General features: G+C 45.4%; 2 protein-coding genes across 3 annotated transcripts in view; one reads left to right on the top strand and one right to left on the bottom strand.

The window, feature by feature from the left end:
- Window positions 1-9,138, top strand: part of METTL14 (methyltransferase 14, N6-adenosine-methyltransferase non-catalytic subunit) — an 18,420-nt gene extending 9,282 nt beyond the window's left edge. Inside the window, exons 8-11 of the mRNA XM_019627014.1 lie at window positions 1,585-1,677; window positions 3,107-3,223; window positions 4,956-5,166; window positions 7,831-9,138. Of these exons, the coding sequence (XP_019482559.1) occupies window positions 1,585-1,677; window positions 3,107-3,223; window positions 4,956-5,166; window positions 7,831-8,135 (726 nt within the window). The 3' untranslated portion in view covers window positions 8,136-9,138. The remainder of the gene's footprint in view (window positions 1-1,584; window positions 1,678-3,106; window positions 3,224-4,955; window positions 5,167-7,830) is intronic.
- Window positions 9,139-14,575: 5,437 nt separating this feature from the next.
- Window positions 14,576-20,830, bottom strand: part of SEC24D (SEC24 homolog D, COPII component) — a 66,372-nt gene continuing 60,117 nt past the window's right edge. For both annotated transcript variants that reach the window (XM_019626272.1, XM_019626348.1), the window contains exons 20-21: window positions 20,235-20,324; window positions 14,576-15,608 (exon numbers count right to left, since the gene is read on the bottom strand). In XM_019626272.1, the coding sequence (XP_019481817.1) occupies window positions 15,468-15,608; window positions 20,235-20,324 (231 nt within the window). In that variant the 3' untranslated portion in view covers window positions 14,576-15,467. The remainder of the gene's footprint in view (window positions 15,609-20,234; window positions 20,325-20,830) is intronic.

Raw genomic sequence — 20,830 nt, 5'->3', positions numbered from 1 at the left:
CTCTCACTCTCACTCTCACTCTCACACTCACACACACTCCTACATAGGTGTTTACATCGTTTAGCTGAAGATGAGTGATGACACACATCAGTGAAGGGTATTAAGCAAATCATTCTCTCAGACATTGCACGCTAAACATGAAGTGTTGGTATTTTAAATAAGTGCCTGAATCCGTAACCAAAACACTGACCACTGCTGACTCGAATGGGAAACAGGAGACTTGTGAAACCCTAATACTTTCCTTATTTACATTTTATTTGTTATACTAACTATTAGCACTCGCTCTAGGCCGTCATGTAAAAGTTAAATGCTTAGGGCTCTGGGGCCAGACAAAACTTTTCCAGATGCATATAAGGAATTGCTTTATGGCAGAAGCTCTGTTAGTTTGTCACTTGTGACTGGAGCCCGTGTCTTCCTTGACCAGCCTCACACTGGCTAGATGAAGTGAAGAGTCCAGCCTGACTGCTGGTCAGAGACTGATGAAGTTTATGTCCAATTTTCTTTTCTTTTTACTAAACTGACAAATATATATTAATTACCCATTTCGATGAGGATATGGTGAAGTAGACATTCTTAAACACCATGGGAAGGAATGTCTGTACAACCTGTCTGGAAGCCGCTCAGCAGCGAATATCAAGAGCACGTCTTTCACCTTGAGCCTTGGGAGTCCTGCATACTGTACACGCTAGTTACTTATTCAGATTCCTATTAGAATAGCAGATGAGATTCCAAGACCTAAAAAGCTAGAAGTATGAAAATAAACAGGTTATATGTATTGTAACCTATTTCCATTACTACTGTCAAGTAACGTTTTTCTAACTAGATAACTTACAGATGATCGGTTATAACTTAAATGGACCTGTTATTCAGGTAGAAGTTATTTTCTTAATAAATGAAACTATTGAATTTTTGCTTTTGTCGTGGTCTCTGAAACTTCTTAACTTTTACAGAGCTGAAAGAAAAAGCATACTATATAAAACAATCACTTCTATAGTTGTTCATACATGATACAGTATTCCCAAAATTTAGAGATTTAATTATTGAAGAACTGTTTTTTGTAATGTGACACACTCAACACATGTAAGGCAAACAAAAATATAGATTATATTTTGTTGGGATTTCAGACAAAATAATTATAATAAAATTGATTGATTTTATTTAGAACTGTTCTATAGATACAGGAAACCAAGTTCTCCCTGGACATTTCTTATTATATTTCATTTTAATTTTGCCCCTAACTTTGGGGTAATTTAACCTGTTTTTGTTTCAATTTCTTTATCTGTAAAGGGTTGTTCACAAGCAACATCTTATAAAATTCTATAGCTGTGGTTTCCTATATGCTCTCCATATAAAAGTAAATGTATGTATTTGTATGTGTGTGTTGTCTTGCTATAGAATAAGGAAACGAGTAGAACAGGACATTTTAAGGATAAAATTTTATGTCCATTATGTTTCCTAACGAAAATTAATGCATTTAAAGAATACACCTACTGAAGGTCCTGATAAACCTTAAAGATCGTTCTTCTGAATTTCAAATGAATGGGAAACAATATTTTTATGCCATATTGTTTTGGTTTCTTATAGATTATGAAGTTAGAAATTGATGAGATCGCAGCACCTCGATCATTTATTTTTCTCTGGTGTGGTTCCGGGGAGGGATTGGACCTTGGGAGAGTGGTAAGACAGTGTTTTTAAAGTGGATTTTTAAATTCATAAGAAAAAAATATAACACATACAAGGCATAAGATGTTTGAAGATTCATGTTTTGTATTTTGTTTCTTAAATAGTACTATAATCTTAAGAAAAAGTATTCAGAAGAAAATATATGAAAGGCAGTACCCCTTAGCTAACGAATACTAGGGATGAGTAAATAATACTGTGATTTATTACAACTGCTGGAAGAGAACAGCTTAGAGATTTGAAACTCTAAATTACAGCTCAGAAGCCAGCTGCTTAGTGTCATTTACTCTCATTATAAAGTATTCTCCTGAATACTTTTAAACTCCTGAGTTACAAGTGGAACAAGCCAGATCGCATTGGAAAAATAACATGGGTGAAACAAATTATAACATCTCAATTTATTCTAAGTACTTAGGGCCTTGTGATGTTTGAGGAACATTCAGTATAAAACAAATCTGTGGGGACAGGAACAGACACCTTGATTTTTGAGATTTTAAAATAAAAATCCAGGTTTCATTTAAGGTGTGTGTTCCTTTCACATCAAGAGAGTTCCTGAAACGTACGTAGTTTTTTGCCCTGCTGTGTGTAAATGTCTTGACTGGTGTCAGCAGTATTGCACAGCACCGTTTCCCTATTTCCCTGCTTTGCTCTCTAGTCAGCTGGGATAAGGACTGTCTCACTCAGGTTGTATTCCCAGCTGGACAGCACCACGTGGTACGCCCTCAATGCCACGAGTGACGCGTAGCTGATACTTGTCATGTGTTCATAGGTAGCAGATTCTAGGACATGAAGGTTCAGATCTCTCTTTTCTGGGTTATGTGAAGATGAAAGAAAAGCTTTACCCAGTAAAGAGACATACATAATAATTTTAGGTCTTTGAATTTTCTGAGGTTTAGTATTATATAAAAGTAACAATTATAAGACTCATTTGAAAAGAAATTATCAATTAGAACATTTTCAACAGTTTTTAGCACTGTCAGTGGATAGAAAATTGAGGTGGCCAGAATCAAAGTATCTTTTTGATTATTTTATGATTAAAGAGAGGCTGAGTGAATACTCACTTTCTGTTGATGATAGTGGAAGGTGGTATTATTGGGTTGTCAGAAAAGTCATGATTTTTTCTGTTTTTCATTGCAAAAATGTGTCGTGACTTTTCTCACAACCCAATAGAAGAATTAGAGTATTATGTAGCCTTCCTGTGTTGTGATATTTAACTATATGAAGTTAATATCTAGAAGTTATATATGTATTCTGTATAGTTAAAGACTAGCATTTCCTTTTTTCTTTTGCTGCACTAAAACCAAATTCCTGTGACACCTTGGAATTTAGTGTCGCAAACCTTGAGGAAGTTTTTTAATGCTGGATGGGTGTTTTAAGTATTAATGCTTTTAGCTAAGGATTTCTTTTTTAATTATTTCATTTCTAGTGTTTACGCAAGTGGGGTTACAGAAGATGTGAAGATATTTGTTGGATTAAAACCAATAAAAACAATCCTGGGAAGACTAAGACTTTAGATCCAAAGGCTGTCTTCCAGAGAACAAAGGTATCGCCTGCACTGTTTCTGGATCTTTATTTGCATTATTTTCTCTCAGGCTTTTGCAAGCGATTGTACTGTCTAATTCGCTTTGGTGAAAGGTCCTTATCTTAGACTTGTACAAATGGCACTGAGCATTATAGTAATGCATCCAAGGTAATTTAATTGAAGTGTACCTGACTTACAGTATTACATTAGACTCAGCTGTACAACCTGGTGACTATATAATTACATGTATTACAGAGTGACCACGATGAGTCTAGTTACGTTCTGTTACCATACAAAGTTACAATGGTGGTATTGACTATATTCTCTGCTGTTCTTTATATCCCCGCGACGTATTTATTTTATAACGGGGTTTGTACCTCTTAATCCCTTCACCTGTTTCACTCATCTTTCTACCCTCCACCCCTCTGACAGCCACCAGTTTGTTCTCTGTATCTGTGAGTCTGTTTCTCTTCTGTTTTGTTTGTCCATTTCTTTTGTTTTTTAGATTCCACATATAAGTGAGATCATATGGTATTTGTCTTTCTCTGACTTATTTCACTCAGCACAATACCCTCCGGGTACATCTGTGCTATCACAAATGGCAAGCTTTCATTGTGTTTTTCATGGCTCAGTAATATTCCAGGGTGTGTGTGTGTGTGTGTGTGTGTGTGTGTGTGTATACACGTGTACACACACACACACCACATCTTTATCCATTCATCTATCAATGGGCACTTAGGTTGCTTCCATACGTTGGCTACTATAAATGATGCTGCAATGAAATGAACATAGGAGGTGCATATGTCCTTTCAAATTAGTGTTTTAAGCTATTTCATTCACTATGTATGAGATCAGGCTCCACTCTGCTAGGGAAGGTGATATGTGTTCCTCTATGTCCTAAATTGCCATAATTCTAGATCAGATACGCACTTTGGTCCCTCTGACCCGCAGATTTTTCCCCTTTCTCTCGGCAGCAAGACTCAGAGTTGGCCAGCAGAAGAATGTTTCTTTCCTCTTCCGTTCTTTTTCCTACACAAGGGCCCTAAGAACCTACACACGAATCCCTGAGAACCTCTGCTTCATCCGACTGCCCTTAGTATCAGCTTTCAGAAGCTATACTTCAGTCTTTCGCAATTTAGGAGCCACGGGTGGGAAGGTCTTTTAAGTCTTTCATGGGCTGGAAAATTTTTTTTGAAGGGAACCTAAGCCACCCTTGCACTATTAGTTCATGGAGTCAAGTGAGAGATTAAATTTTGTTTAATCTCCTGTGATCCGGGTTAAATAGAGAAGGTCAAAGAAACAAAACCAAAATTTTGATTTTCACATTGCTTATGTTCAGTATTTAGAAGTCTACACCCTGTTTAGAGCCCTCTCTTCCTGTAAAATAAAGCCTTACTTACACCTTGTATATAGTTTGATCTTGGAGCATATGAGGCCATTCCAAAGTTGAATGCCATGTTTCCATAACTGTTGAAAACAAGCTATCGTCAGATGTCACAGAGGAGAAGACCCTTTGGTCGTTGACTCAGCTCTGCGATGTGACATGTGACAGCCCCAGTGGGATAGCTCATACCCAGCTTCCCGGCAGTCTTCCACATCCAGAAATCCAGGCTTTCCTTTTGTGTTGCCCATAGTCACTGTATCCCAGAGAGTGAGAGAAATGAGGAGTGTTTTGGCATTGGGGACACCTGAAATGTAAAGTGATATGAATGTGACTTGATGGATGAGATGGGTCTGCTCTCATGTTTTGCAGGAACACTGCCTTATGGGGATCAAAGGGACTGTCAAGCGTAGCACCGATGGTGACTTCATCCATGCCAATGTCGACATTGACTTGATTATCACGGAAGAGCCTGAAATCGGCAATATAGAAAAGCCTGTAGAAATTTTTCACATCATTGAACATTTTTGTCTTGGTAGAAGACGCCTGCATCTATTTGGAAGAGACAGTACAATTCGACCAGGTAGGACTTCAGAAAAGTGAAAGACTTTCTGGTTCCTCGGGAGATAGGTATCAGGAAATAGCTCACAGTGCTGTGTGAAATAAGGTCCTTACGATGGATCTGAGTCCTCTTTCTGCTCTTCAGGGACGCCAAGGTCCTTCCTGTCGCCCGCTGTCCTCTCACTCACACCTGACAGACCTTCTCTCACAAGCCCGTCTAAACCCACCAGCGTCCCACTGCACCCCCTGCCTCCACTCTTTCTCCGTAATCTGTTTTCTGTTTCCTCATAGCACTTACCGTCATCTGCAGTATAGATTCTTCTGGCTACGCTTATAGTCCGTCTCCAGCTTCAGTCTCAGGGAAGGCAAAGATGGTCTTCCTTTTTTCTACCCAGCATCCACACCGTTCAGTAACTACGTGTTCAATGAAGTGATGCCTAAGGAGTAGAGAGAATAGATCATTAAGTGTAGTTATAGGTATCGACATAAGCAGCAACTAAGGTAGCGATGTTTGCTTAATGCGCATTTTTATGTGTAACTTCTCTTCAGTGGGGCTCTTCTCATCCATTTAGCTGCAGCCACGTGACCCACTGTAGATTATACGTTGTGTCTTTCCTATAGGATGTCCTGCTATCTGGATCTGTACCTGTTGAACAAAGTCTTAGAGATACAAATTTTCGTTTTTGCTTGCAAACTACCGTCTGAATGTTTATTGTTGGCCATTCTTGCAAAAATTATTTCAGTATTAGCTGCAGTAAAACAAAATTAGGAAGGAAAATCTGCTTGAGGAAGTTACAGGTGGTTGGGGGTTAACCACGAAAATAATTGTAGGAACAATTGAGATACACCTCTTCCTCCAGGAAGTTGTCTGAGGTGTATCATATATTGTAGGAACACTAGTTACCATTGTTCAAAAGGCTTATGCTATGTGTGTCAAATACGCTGAAGCCAGGCCATGTTAATCTTCTTGATTCTTTTAGCATTTCTACCTCTAGAAATTGGAACAAAACACTCTTGCGGTGGTGAGTTTGTGGGTGGGAGGCGGAGCCTGTTACAGTTTACTCGGCAAAGATGTCTATGTTTTATTCATGTAAGAGGTAGTATGGCATTTATTTTTATTATGAAACCTTCAAGTTTCTGTGTTGTGTTCTATAACACCACAGCCCTTCCAAAACTCGAAGGGGGCAAGCGAAACTCTCACAGGTTCAGTGGTCAATGTGGCCACGTAGGCAACCACGTGCGCTTTGATCTGATGGGCCCTTCTCTGCTCACCAGGGAACCTGCTACGTGATATAAGGACCAGTGTGAGATACCTATTGGTTTTTATTCAAATGGTACCAAAACCTGATTGTATCTAGGTACTATTCGATACCAATGAGTTTTTAAATGATGAATGAAGTGTACAAAAATGGCTACTACATTTTGGAATGTGATCTTTGTAAAATATTTTGCATTTTATAGCATTTTCTGATGGATTTAATATTCTAAGAAATAACCTTGAGGGGGTTGGGACAGAAATATTGTGCCCCTGACTTTTCACATAAAGAACCTAATTCTTAGAGGTGACTTGAGCTGCCCTAAAGGACGCCATGTCTCTTGTTGTAGTGCAGAGGCATGTCCCCACTGTCTCCCCCAGAAGTGTGTCAGTTATGTCACCACACCCGGGGAGCCCCAAAGCATGATGATGTCTCTGTTGGGCATTTACAGTTAATTGTAGTTCCTCCCAGTTCAGATACAATTTAACCAGTCAGAAATCATCCCTCTTAGAAGCACAGCCGTCTAGCAGTGTAGTTGACAGAAATGCCTTTTTACCCTATGGAGGACGTGTGCAGAGGAATTGTGGGAGAGAAGTTACTGCATTTCATATGAGATGTACGTTTGAATTGGGTGTTGATGGTGGATGTTCCGCAGGCTGACAGTGTGGAGAAGGGAGCGGGCACGGAGGTGGCGACACCGTGGAAGCCGTCACTGGTGGGTCGCTGTTGCACTCGAGCGAAGCTGTTGGGAAACGTGGTCGGAGGCTGGTTCCAGCCTCTTACGAAAGCCCTTGGATCCAGGCTTATGCATCTGGGCTTCGTGGGAAGCGCTGGAAGGCTGCACAGGGCAGTGACGCTTCAAATACACTCTGCTTTAGGCGTCCCACTTTCCGAGGGAGGGGAGGGCGGGAGAGCGTCGCGGGGTCCGTGCTCACCCGTCGCGGGCACAGAGGCTGGACCTGGGAGGAAGACAGGCTTGACGCCAGGGCAGCGGCGCGGATGGGCAGGGGCAGCCCCCGGTGGCTGCGTGACCGGGGCCAGCGCCCGGCTGGCTGTGTTTGGGAGCGCCAAGGTGACAGACGGCTCCAGGGTTTTAAGCAGAAGCCACAGGCAGGCGGGGTGCATAGACTTAAGTTTTCACTGAGCCCAGACCCGGTGTAGTGGGTGACCTTTTTTTCTAAGTGCTCTTCTCACAGGATGTGAAACCTGGACGGAGACAATGGGGGATAAACTACACACGTTAGTCTGAGAGGAGAAACGAGGTGTGTGTGTATGAAGTCTTTAGAACCAGACTGAGCGCCACGATTCTGTGAAAAGGGCGACGTCGCGTCCCGAGTGGCAGGGACATTGAGGCGCGCGCCGGAGGCGTCAACTCGCTCGGCAGGGTCCCGCAGAGCCACTGACCAAGGCCCTGTCCTTCCTCCCTGCAGGCTGGCTCACTGTGGGGCCGACCCTGACCAACAGCAACTACAACGCGGAGACCTACGCGTCCTACTTCAGCGCCCCGAACTCCTACCTGACCGGCTGCACGGAGGAAATTGAGAGGCTGCGCCCCAAGTCGCCCCCTCCCAAATCGAAGTCGGATCGGGGCGGTGGGGCTCCCCGGGGTGGGGGAAGAGGAGGAACTTCCGCCGGCCGCGGACGGGAAAGAAATCGCTCGAACTTCCGAGGAGAAAGAGGTGGCTTTCGGGGGGGCCGCGGAGGAGCACACAGAGGTGGCTTTCCACCGCGGTAACGGCGCCGATGCTGTTCGTGCCTCCCCGCGCCCTGGGCTGACGCCTCCTTTCGTGCTGTGGGGCTGTCTAGCCAGCCTCCCGTGTGGCTGGCACTCACCCTGCCTAGTTTTGTCCAGGATGAATGTGCCATCTTTCCCTTTGTCACGTGCATGGAACCAAACAGGACGGAACCACACAGACGCCTTCACTCCAGAGACTGAGTTCTCGTAGATTCCAGCTAATGACAAGGCATTTGCTTTTTGGAAATAGTTGACGTGACAGTGGGAGAGCCCAGCCTGCAGCATCGCCCCGGTGCTGACAGCAGTTGACACGGGGTGTCCTGCCACCGCTGCCACAGCCGATGGGGACCTGTTTGGGAGCCCTGACAGAAGGGAGTTGGGACAGGCGGTAAATTTCTGGTAGGGCTGTAACGTGTTCTTCATGAAACAAGACGTTGAGCAAACTCCTCTCCCCCCAAACCGGAACCTGCTGGGGAGGTGGCACTGCCAGGGGTGGGCAGAGGGGGAAGCCAGTGGGCAGACTCAAGAAGAGAGAGCTCAGCGGAGTCGCAGTTTTGTAGCCACAGGTGACGTCATCACGTTTCCTGAGATGTAGACAGGACGGATATCTAATGCTAGAACTCTGCTGTGGACTCGAACTTGGATCAACTGTCAGTGCGGTCTCATATTCCTCAGCACAGCGAAGGTGGGGGGCGACCACAGAGGCCCCCGGTGACCACATGTGGGGGATTGAGTCCTGGGTGATGAGGAAAGGACACGGCTTTACACTGGGTACAGAGACGACTTCGTGTAAAACCCGTTGCAGAAAACCCTGAACTTACTTAAGAAGACAGCTTGGGAAACAGAACTACCGTTGCCTTCTATTAAAACCGTGTTTTTAAGGGACTCGTTTTGCAGATCAGTTAGATGGATAAGACTTGATGCTGTCATTCCTCTTTCTATGCTGTAACTTGTGTTTTAAATGAACCTGATAAATGAAATACCATTATTCTTGATAAATGTATTTTTTATTTTGTATATGAATTTTCTAATGAAACCTGAAACGTTTGAAATGCAGGAGCCTGTTTCTGGAAGCAGAATTGCTGCGGTTAGCAGATGACAAAGGGCTGACCTGCGGTCAGACTCCTGGTCTCCAATGCATGTTAGTGGCCGTTCTGTGCTTTTTGCTGCTCACACTATCTCTGCAAAGTTATACTGTTACCACTAGGACTCACTGAAGACAGGGACCGGGTTCTAGAAATGGGGTTGAGATCCTGAACTGCCTCAGGAATTTAACTTGATCAGCCTGTCAGAACTTTCAAGTACAGACAGTGTGTGACTGTTTGATGTGGCTATGATGTCTCACGGTTGGTTGGAGGTTTTACTGAAATAATGGTGTATTTTCAACGTCAGGAATTATAAATTACCTAGAGAGAGAACTGCATTTGTCCAGGCTCCTGGGAATGCAGAAGGTGGAGAGAGGTTCCAGTTGCCCAGTGTGGCTCCTTGGAAATGCCAGCTCGGAAGTCACCTGCCCTGTAGACAGGACTCTGGTGTGCTCCTCGCCCTGGGCCCAGCTGAGTGAGGGCAGCAGGCTGGTGCTTCGCTGGCCTAGTCCCCTGGGATGATGTAGCACATCATCTTGCAGAGTTAGGAAGGGCTTTACAGGCCGAAAGCTACAGGGAGCCACAGCCCACCTTATTTAGAACAGAGCCAATCAGACTGGGCGGCTGGAAAAGAATGCAAGGCCTAAAATTATCCCTTTGACAATGCAGTGCGGCCTTTTTATGAGCATGGAGCTGACCAGTTTTGCCTACCCTTCCTTTGGTTCAAAGTTGCAGTGTCATTTTTACAATAGAATCTATTCATTGAGGAAAGGTTTCCAATGAAAACCCATTATTCTAACCTCTTCTGACTTTGGATCATTATATTGACGTCTCTCACATTGTCACAGAATTATCTAGGAAGCAACAAAAATAATTATTTGCTTCACTTACTGATTCCTTATTGGGGCTAGAAGCTAATAATTGTGAAATAACCCTACATTTTTTTCAGTTCAAACGTTCTAAGATCAGCATAGCTAATATTACACACAATTACAGTTCTAGGCCTTCCAGGCCCAATGTGGGTGTCTGTGGTCGGGGCAACACCTCCGCCTTACTTGTCTCCTTCCAGAAGCTGCGGGGCAGGAGGCCCAGCGCACTGCGGCTCCTTTTGGCCTCCCTCACTGTGCAGAGAAGCGGGGGAGTTGATGGCACCAGCTGGAACCGATTTTGTGCTGGGGACACCACACCCTAAAACTCCAGAACCAGATTGGACCTGTGGGGACGTCAGCGTGTGGCGTGGTCATCATGAGGCAGCGCCATGCGAGACAGTTCACAGCAAGGAGTCTGGGGTGGCAGCCGGGTCACGGCCAAGGGGGTGGGTGAGCACTGCGTCAGCAGCGTGCCCTCTGATGCTTTGCCGAGTACGAGAGCCTCCTGTGATCCTGAGCCCATGAACGGGGAAACGCATAAACTCACTCTGAAGTGTGTCCGTTTCAAGCGGTAATAGAAGGACGCCGGAAGTGACTGCTGTCGGCTGCGGAGGTCCCTGTGTCAGGGCTGTGAGCACGAGGGAGGCCTTTTCATGTCTTAAAATACCGTGTACTCATAATTGCTAAATGACTGCTTTCTGAGTAGTTACAGCAGCTTCCTTTAAAATCCATAATGTTTCATCCTGAATTGAAGAACGTAAGATTTGGTCTTTGAAGTATATAGTTCCAGATTTTACTGATCTGTTAACATAATCTTTATTAACTTGACCAAATGATGGCCCAGTTGGGACTCATTGTAAATAGTCTTTGATCTGACAGTTTCCTGTATTTGGGGAGTTATTAGAAACATACACGGTTGCTTGTAAGAAAGGCCTTTCTTAGAAGAAGTGTGTAATCCTGGTCCCAGGCAGGACTGCCAGCAGCATCCGCCTTCGATGTTTGCTGACCAGGGACAAAACTTGAAGTTGGGTCTCAGGTATATGCAGCCAGTTTGGAAGCTATAAATCTGGGGCGTCCCAGAAAGACCATTTTTTCCAGCAAATTGAGTCCGCTGAAGTCTGTATTTCTGGAAAAGCCACACCGCTTCTGCTCTCCATCATTTACTAAGATGTAAACTGCCAGCTACAACACAGAGAAAATAGTACCTCACTTAATGTAGAGAATTCTTTTCCACTCAACCCTTTTCCAGTATCGAACAAAATGTTAAAGTAATCAGTTTGAGCGCGTGTTCTAGTTCCTGCCTCTAACTGGAGATGCCGATAAACAGTGAAATAAGAGGAGGTGGGTTTTTCCAAAACTATTACTAATTGAGACTCAAGAGGTCAACAGCGTCCAACACATACAGGAACTGGCATATCATACAAACCAGCGAGGCGAGCCATGCGTTTGTTCTATGGTGGAATAATTACCCTTTTAGACATTTTGTTTGTGTATTAAACACGGGAGGATTTACTTTCTCCATTTATCTTGTCTGTGCCATTTTCCCACTTTGATGGGTTTTCTTAGCTCCTCTCTAAGAAAAGAGGCGCATCTCAGAGCCCCTTAACTAACAGCCACAGACTTGGCCTCAGGACCACGGAGACCCGAGGCAGGTGGGGACAGAAGCTCATGTCCTGGGTGGGTGGACATCGTTGTTTAGCTCCGCTAATTTTCACCACAGGGAAGATGCTAAGACTGAGACATTCATGTGAAATCTTCCTCCGTGTGCCTTGCATGGAACTAAAATTTCTTAAAATTAATTTGGTTGACTAAATACCACATCATATTTTAAATTCTGGCCTCTAAATAACATTTGACCAAATTTACGAACACAGGAGGAAAACTAGTTCCTCAGTTGGGATAGAAGACCATCACGTTTGAACACGTTACGTAGTTGGTGTACTTTGGAACAACGGAGGTGGCAGGGGTGAGGTGAGGCAGTGCTGGGACTGCGAGCCACTCACCTGAGCAGCAGGAGGAAAGGCAGAGGTCTAGGCCTCATCACAAAACCACCACCACATCGTGCTGCCCTTCTGCCTGTGTTTTTGTTTTGAATTCAAAGCAGAGGACAGTCAAATGCAATTTTGTCCCAACTTACCCAATTTAGTAGTTTATGCTCCTTAAATCACCAAGGTAATTGTTTAAATGCCTTACTGAATTTGCTGTCATTTTGTAGGTTTATGCTTTTTAAGACAACTGGGTAGGTGGTACTACTTTTCTATTGAGTAAAGGGGAGGTTTTTAATGAAAGACTATTGCACAGCTGGGTGGATGATTTGGCCTTGTCCAAAGAGTGAGGCTTACCTGCATGGTGAATAGCGCAGGATTACACCTTACTTTTCCACTGTGACATCTTACTGAAGTAAGATTTTTAAAGCATGTAAACATCATTAAGAATACTGTATTTATAAAAATAATTCCAAGTCAAAATTTAAGAAAATATAAGCACAAATGTGAGCTTGTCAGCCAACTAACTCCCTGAATTTTAAATGCCACCACCTTTGGAGACGATGCTGGCAGGACATTGGGTCAGGGTGGCACCAGACGCTGCTGGGGACATTCCCAGTTCTGATTGCTTTCACGTGACCTGACTCAAGGGTAAGACTGCCATTGCAGCTGATACCTGCCTTGTGTCCTGTCTGCGTTCTGAGCTCAGGCTGTTGGCAGTCGGTTTTCCGGTCTCACATTCACTCTGTAATGGTGATGGTGAGCCTTCTCCGCTTCTAAATAGAATGCGTAAGCACAGCAGAATATGTCAATAGCCCCTCCTTTGCTAATAACTGGGAGTTATTCCCAGAGGCTTTTAATGAGCTTCTGCCCTTTCTTTATGCTTACATAAGAGGATGGACTGTGTTTTTCTGTATGGATTTGTTTTCTCTCAAATAAGAGAGCTTACCTTTGAGGCTGAGGAAACCAATTAATTTCCACTAACTTGCCACTTCTCAGTGGACTTACAGAATCATTTCCTCTGGACTGACTTTAAAGGCATCCAACTCCTCAGGATACACATTTTTAAATGCAACCTATTCAAGGAGGGAAAATGATTCCACCACGATTGCATCACCCTGCTAATAACAACTTAAAGAGTTAGACACCACCCCACATGGAGGAATTGTGGACCTGAGGGAGAGCACATTGCCAGGTGGTGACGGGAGGCCAGGACGCTGACGGTGGGCACAGGTGGCACAGGACTCCTGGGAACCATTGCCTCCGGGAGAGAGGACCTCGCTGGGAACCAGCAAGTGGGGCATCTAGGGAAGTGTCAGTCCCCAAACTGGCAGCAGAACAGCCTGGACTTGTGGAGACCGTGGGGGCTTTGACACTGGTCATCAGGCTGCAGCCGAGGGAAACCCGCCCGCCAGTCCTGTGGGATGGAGCCAGATTCCGTTAGGTTGATTTAAAAACATGACTGACTTTGTGCACACTAGCTGACTGTTGCACTCCATCTATATGCTAAATCTCACTTCCCCTAATTCATAAACGTAACAGCCTTTTTGCCACATAAGGTGCCTTAGGGACACATAAGGTCCCTAAGACATTGACTGGCTAACAATCTAAACCCCATGGGCTACCCTGAAACTATTTTTCAAACATGGATGATATGTTTTTAAAGAAAGTTTTCCATGGACTAAGGAATACCTGAATGTGAAAAACGCCTACAATTCAAAAATACTGAAACAAGTCTTATTGGACAAGTTATTAAAATTGCAATTCTTATAAGAGTTTTATATTTATAACTGGTAACAATTTTTATATAGTCAAAATAAAACACACCCTAAAAATTCTTGCAGAATTCATGTACTCTGCAGTTACTATTGTTATACAAGGATCGTTAAGTTAACTAGACATTAGCCATTTTCTCCCCAAACTGACCTTGGTCTTTATGTGATTTAAAACTGGATCTTCATGCAGTAAGTTTGAAGGACAATGGCTCTGAAACCGTGTTTGTGAGGACATGCTTTGGGAATCGGAAGAGTTGGCCTGGACAAGGGACATGACAGGGACACGTGATGGCCTTTGAAGCATCTGAAAACTGCCGTCACGTAGAGGTAGAACTCACCTGTGGCCTCAAAAGACAGAGAGCTTGCACAAAAAGGAAGTTTCAGGAAAACGGTCTGCTAAGTAGTTTTCTAGCAAACAACTGTTCACAATGGCTTCTTGGGCAGGAGTAAGCGTCTCCTCACTGTTCTCAAGCAGAAGCCAAGGGAGCATCCATTAGAGGTGACGACTAGGGGATTTCTATTCCTCTTTCAGCTAAGTTTCTTTCCTTTTTATCCCAATTGGCCAGTATTATGTTTAGTCAATCTTGTGTTTTCAGCAATTAAAATTTATATAGTTTTCCCCAAAGAATTGCCTGTTTTGGAAGATTACTGACACTTTAGTGCATAATGCCCCCTAGTGGAGCTGAAGGTAAATTTCAGGTTATCTTTCCATGTTCAAAAGCATGATCTAAATTTTTATCTTTACTCTTTATTGTTTTATTAATATAGAAACATGTTTCCATCTGACTGAACATTAAATTAACATACCATTCCTAATTACTCCCTGTCTACTGTCATTAGGGTAGATTTCCAGAAGTGAAGGCGGTACCATTGAGAAATCTCCAAGATGTGCCTTGAGTAAGTGATCTCAAAGTACCTAAAATATGAATCCTGCCTGCTAAGAGCAGATGAAGTGATTTATTGATACTGGTTAAGATCCATTATATACAGGTAGAAACCTTCAAAATTGTACAGAAAACCATTAAGAGTATTGACAAAGACAGTTTTATAGACAAAACACAACTGGAAAATACTTTTAACATAACATACAATTATGAAAAAAACATAGAATACAAATTCTACCATATAGATTCCAAGGTTATTAAAAGTCTGCTATGCAAACCTCAGGTTGGAAAATGTGTTCAGTGGGGTTAAATGGTTTAAAAAATTAAGTAGAATGTAAAAACTAAGTTTCTTTTTTCCTCACTGCAAATGGGAGGAACCAAAACAACTTTTTACCCCAAATCTATACATTTTGAAAAATAATTTATATGTCTACCACAAAGAAAGGAAATTGAGAATGTTTACAGTTCTGTAAACTATGCCTTTCATGAAATGCAAACTGTATCCATTTTAACAGTTAAAAATTGTGCAATCAGAAACAGATTGTTCCCTTTAAGGTGCTGCTGTGCCTTCACTGGCTTCATGCCTGAGCACCAAAGCTGAAGTTGTAAATGCTGTCTTGGAAAGGCATTCTGAAAATGAGCAAGAAATCAAAACTAGCCTGCTATCACCTGGAGAATTAGGCACCAAGAAGGAGGACACCTCCTTAGAAATGCAACATCAACAAGAGGTTCCATTAGTTAAGCAGCTGACAAATCTCCTTGTGCACACAGCAAAGGAAATCCACGTAAGACGACCCTCCATGGAGACCCTTGTCCTCCACCAGGAACTGTCGGAAAACCATTTCTGGCTGTTCTCGCTGCTTTACTATCACGAGCTGGGAAAAAACAACAGCAAGGTAGCTGGTTATAAACATGTTCTGGATGGGGCTCAATTTCATAAGCTTTAATTTCACCAAAATTGCATAATGTCCACTGTATGTGAGGCCTTTGAGGATGTGGGAAAGGGCCCAATTAGCTTGAGGGTGGGGGGTGGCACTGATGCCCAAACCACAACCACCAAGACACAGTTTGAAGTGGCAACCATGACACACACGCACTGTGCTATGGGAAACGCTTCACCGTGAGGTGACTGTCACCATGGTGGTGACTATCCGTAGGTCTTAAAGGATAGGGTAGGATTTCCTTAAGGATGTGGAGTGAGGTCAGAAAGCAGTCCATGTGCCATGTGCCATTGACACAGCTTGGCTGGCATGTAAACGAGCGCAGACTTCTAAAAGCTATTGGGAGCTGAGGGACACGTTACCATAACGGTGAGTTTGGGCTTCTGTAGGAAACGCGATCCAGTGAAGGTGCTAGAAGCACTGGTAGCGGGACAGGTATAGAGGAGGCCTTAGTGAGCTGAGGGAAACCAGACAGGAAGCAGAAGGTGTGGGTGGGAGGGGACCGGGCTCTGCAGCAAGCCGGCAGCAGGGAGGGTGGGCGCAGACTGATGCAGCCCCGCGGTGGGCCCCTACTCTCTACAGCAGTGGTTCTCAACCTTCCTAATGTCGCGACCCCTTAATACAGCTCCTCATGTTGGGGTGACCCCCAACCATAAAATCATTTTCGTTGCTACTCGATAACTGCAATTTTGCTGCTGTTATGAATCGTAATGTAAATATCTTTTTGTTTTCCGATGGTCTTAGGTGACCCCTGTGAAAGGGTCGTTTGACCCCCAAAGGGGTCGCGCCCCACAGGTTGAGAACCGCTGCTCTAAATCCTCCAGGGCTGTGCTGCCCGTCGCTACAGCCATGGTCACATGCGGCTGCTGAACACTTGAAACACGGCTGGTCCGAACTGGGATGTGCAGTGAATGTGAACTCCACAGTGGATTTCTAAGTCTCAGTATGAAGGAAAAAAGGTAAAACTCAGTGGCTGCTTACACTGATTACACGTGGAGATGGTAACATTTGGAGATGCTGGGTTACAATACCGGGGGCGCCAAAACAATGTACACACATGACTTGTATTCATCTTTTGTTAGCAGGAAATATCGAGTATTACAATTTTAACAGTTTTTCCTTTCTCAGAATGTGTATACATTTTTCTGTACCCTCTGTATATTGTTAAAGTAATTTTTAAGTTGTAAATGCGGCTCCTGGCAAGTGTGGAATGGCCTGAGCGGACAGCTGCTCCGGGAAGGGCCCAGAAGCGGGCAGTGCTGCCGCGACCACCCGGCCCGCCTGTCTGACCCCTTACCCACGTCTGTCCCGGCAACCTGAGCAGATGACCAGAATGGCCAGGTTTCATACCTGCTGAGCCATGAGTGCCGCTAATGGAAACCCCACGTAAACCACTTCTTGCTTCCTGCATAGTTGGGAGCCACGGGGGGCGGGGGGGCTGCAGTGTGGCCTCACCAGCCACCGCCCGCAGGAGCGTTCTGTTTTGGCCGGGGCCTACTGTTGGTTTATATACTTTTAAGTTATTAAGTAGAATAATTTTGTGAACAGAAATTGCTTTTTTGCTTTTGTTATTTTGGCCTATACCCTTGGCTGATAAGCTGTAAACCACCTGGATCCTATAAAAATAATGCAACAACTGGTGCTGCTAACAATACAACCTGGCTAATTCCATGGGGATGCAGACATGGGTAGTGCAGGCCCTCGGGTGTCGGCGCCAGGCACCGGGAGGTGACACCAGAGCAGTGTGCGGAACCAACTCCAAAGGCACGTGAGGTGTGCGCCCCGGAGAGCCCGCAGCCACGCGCTTTCCTTGTGTCATGTGCGCCTTCTCCCATGTGCCCCCATACCCTGCCATTATCCGTGATGCACGGGCAGTGGCCACGTGCGTCGGGGCCAGTGACACCTCAGGCTACACGGCAGAATGAGGCACTGGGGGAGGAACGGGAGGAAGTCCCCGCTGCCGCTCACGCGGGGTAGCGTTTGGGAGACCTCTGATGGCTGCGCAGCCATGACCTGCGCTGGGAGACAGAGCGGGATGGATTTCGGCAGACGGAGGAGCTGCGCTATCAGGTGAAGCGAGTATCCCCTGCTCTAGCGACTGAGGGCAGACCAAGCTGGACTGCGTGTTCCAGGATGACACGGAGGACACCGGAAGTCCCGGGGAGGGCGGTTCATGCGAGGGACGGTCCGGCTGCTCGTATTCTCCTCAAAGAGCACGGCGCACAGATAAGAGGACTCACTGGGGGGGCCTGGGGCGTCCACATGCCCCCTTCACCTTTCTCTAGGGAGGGGAGAGACTGATCACGGCCGTCTCCTCCCAGCTTCCCATGCGCGCTTCCCTGGGGGCGTGGCTACTTCAGGTGGTCTGCAGGTGAGCGCGGCACTCCAGAGCCTTTCTCACCTGTCAGCGCCTGCCTCGTAAGGGACGGGTAAGTGACCGCAGCGACCAGGGCGGCCCAGTAAGAACAGGCTGAAAGAGGAGCCACGGGCACAGCTCGGGGAGCACTGACTCCAGGGGAACAAGTGGGGAGAAGCCCAGGAGCGAGCGGGAGTGTGAGAAGGGAAAGGGCCAGGAGAGCCCTGGGTGTGCTGAGAACGGCCAGGAGAGAACATTTCGAGGAAAAAGGAGTGTTCATCCTTGTGGACTTGACACAGGGGTTGAGAACCAGGGATAAGGAAACGGAAGCATTGACTTTGGGGACGTTCAGGAAACATGGCGGTGAAGTCGCTGGTAGATTGCTAGTGTTCAGTGCATATTTAAGAGTGAAATGAAAGGAACGGGGAGCAGACTCTCGGAGAAGCAGCAGATGAAGGGAGACCATGCTTTAGAGGCGGAGGAGCCCGTGGGGAGGGCGAGTGGGGAACACAGGCGGGAGAAGGCGGGAAAGTCTGCAGCCCGGAGAGCAGAGCAGGGCGGGACTAGGGTTTATGGCGAAGGTAATCAGGGGACACTGATGGGACTCCGCTTTTGTCCACCCACAAAAGTAAGACTGCGGAGGATGATGCCTGAGAGGGCCGCCCTGAAAAGCTAATCAGCACCCCTAGGAGACAGCGTGCTTTCTGGCTTTGAGTTTGTCTTCTTGGCCTTCCCTTCCAATTCCTTCCTCCTGTTCAGGGTTGACACTGTAAGAGAGTTCGACTCTTCACGTGCGTTTGCACTTCCTTTGTGTGGTCACCCTAAGTGCAGGGGACTGAGTGGTAGTGCGGGGCCTGTGTGCGCCATGATCATGCTGTGACAGCTGCCCAGGCCAGGGGACTCCTTACAGCCTCACTCTCAGACCTGTTACTCGGAGGGACGGAGCTGGAGGGCTGGGGCTGGGCCAGAGTCTCTGAGAGTCCTTTCAGCTCTCACACCTGTAGATCTTAGGTTTTCAAATTCTTTATACAGATAGTAACCTGAAAAGGTAAAGAAACCCTACAAACATACATTTTTCAAGTGGCACATGTGCAAATCTTATTCCTTAAGTATTTAAACTAAAATTATTTTATCATGCAATGGCTTATGTTTATGCTTTATAACTGAAGCTGACACGACCTCTGTAAGGGGTTCCTGGAGCAGGTGAGAGGAAGCGGAGGAGAGAAAAGGGCTATTTTTCCAGGAAGGCAGGCATGAGCACAGGATGAGCTCCATGTTTACTCTTCTCTGCAAACGGGGCCATCTGGGGACACAGTGGCTGCAGCCGGGAGAGGTACGTCATCGCTGCTGTGCATACCCTAAGATTTCATGAGTGTTGTGGAAGAAGGTGTTTAGCTCGGGACTTCTCTGCCTTCTCTAGGTCGCGTCCTAAAGCTGAACCCAGGTCGGTGCTGTGTGGAGCGGAAACTGTTGTGGGAAGGCTGTGTGTTCGCCCCGCGCCCCACAGGTCGTGAAGCTCTGTGCCTGTTCAGTCCGCCAGACTCCCCAAGGCTGCTGTTGGCATGTGTGGGGGTGCGGCACAGGGCGGATGCTGATTTCCAGTGGGCTTACACATATGTCCAGGGGATGCTGGCTCCTACAGACGCCTGCCTCCCCATCTGCAGGCTGGACCACCGTCACCTGGACATCCCAAATTCCAGGAGACCAACACTGAGCTTGAGAGGGAAGGCGGGGAGCAGCGGGACGTAGCAACAAGGCCTGCTTTCCTGAGTTAGAGACGTTTTCACTTCTTTCACTCAAACCCAAAAAAGGCTTGAACGGGACTTAGAAGGGCCAGGATAACAGAACTTTTCAGAGATCATAAATCTAAGGTTGTACAGATGAAGTTTTACACGTGTTTGAATGCTGCTTCTAGAATGAAGTAGTTATAGGCACTGAAGGAAGTCGTCCAGAGTCTGTCGCCTGTGAACGATGCCCACTGCTGCCCAGCCATGAGCGGGCCATCAGGATTCCTAAGCTGGCACCACTAAACCTGTGGCAACAGCGCTTTAGTGTTGCACGTGTGTGTCTGATAAGTACTTAGAGGTTAGTGTGAGTTTTCTGTCAAAGTTCATATTATAAAATATAGGACATGCGTTTCAAAAGGGTAGTGAAATTTAAAAATAAAACACCTGAGAGAGGAAGCACGAAAATCTCATTCTTACCTTCATTGAGTACGGCCTCTTTTGTTGGATAATACTCATTATTGTTCTGAGTGTTTGAGAATACGGGTTTCCCACCTTAGGCAGTGATGTCTACAATTAAGAAAAATCAAAGTTTAAGCTCCAATATAATTTATAGCATTTAGATAGAAGCAGCAATAAGATTATTAGAATGTTAAAGTTAAAAAACATCCTTTTAAACCATATATTTGACTATTGACTTAGTTCATTTACCTAAGCATCAAAAATATGAAAAAATGCACTAAAAATTGTTGGTATACATTTCTACCAGTAAACTGTCTTTTGAAAATAAAAACCCTCTGGAATGTGACACATGTATGTCACTGAAATGACACAACAGGCACACGATTTATGCAAAGCATGTCCTTGGACCATTCACCAGGATGTTTCGTCCCTGGATATTTCAGGGCTACGCTGAGAGAGGACGTACTTCATTCCTTCGGCAGGTCAGCAGCAGGACCCGGAGGCAGCACCAGGCGGGGAACGCTGCCCATGGGCCACCGTTCAACAGTAAACCACCGCATGCTGACTTCTCAAGGGAACTGTGGCCTCTTCAATTTCTCTGGGAGCTGGTCAGT

The sequence above is a fragment of the Hipposideros armiger genome, unplaced genomic scaffold (genome assembly GCF_001890085.2).
Source record: "Hipposideros armiger isolate ML-2016 unplaced genomic scaffold, ASM189008v1 scaffold_1, whole genome shotgun sequence".
Lineage (NCBI taxonomy): Eukaryota > Metazoa > Chordata > Mammalia > Chiroptera > Hipposideridae > Hipposideros > Hipposideros armiger.
The sequence above is the reverse complement of the archived record's forward strand: the minus strand, read 5'-3'. Positions and strand labels throughout refer to the sequence as shown.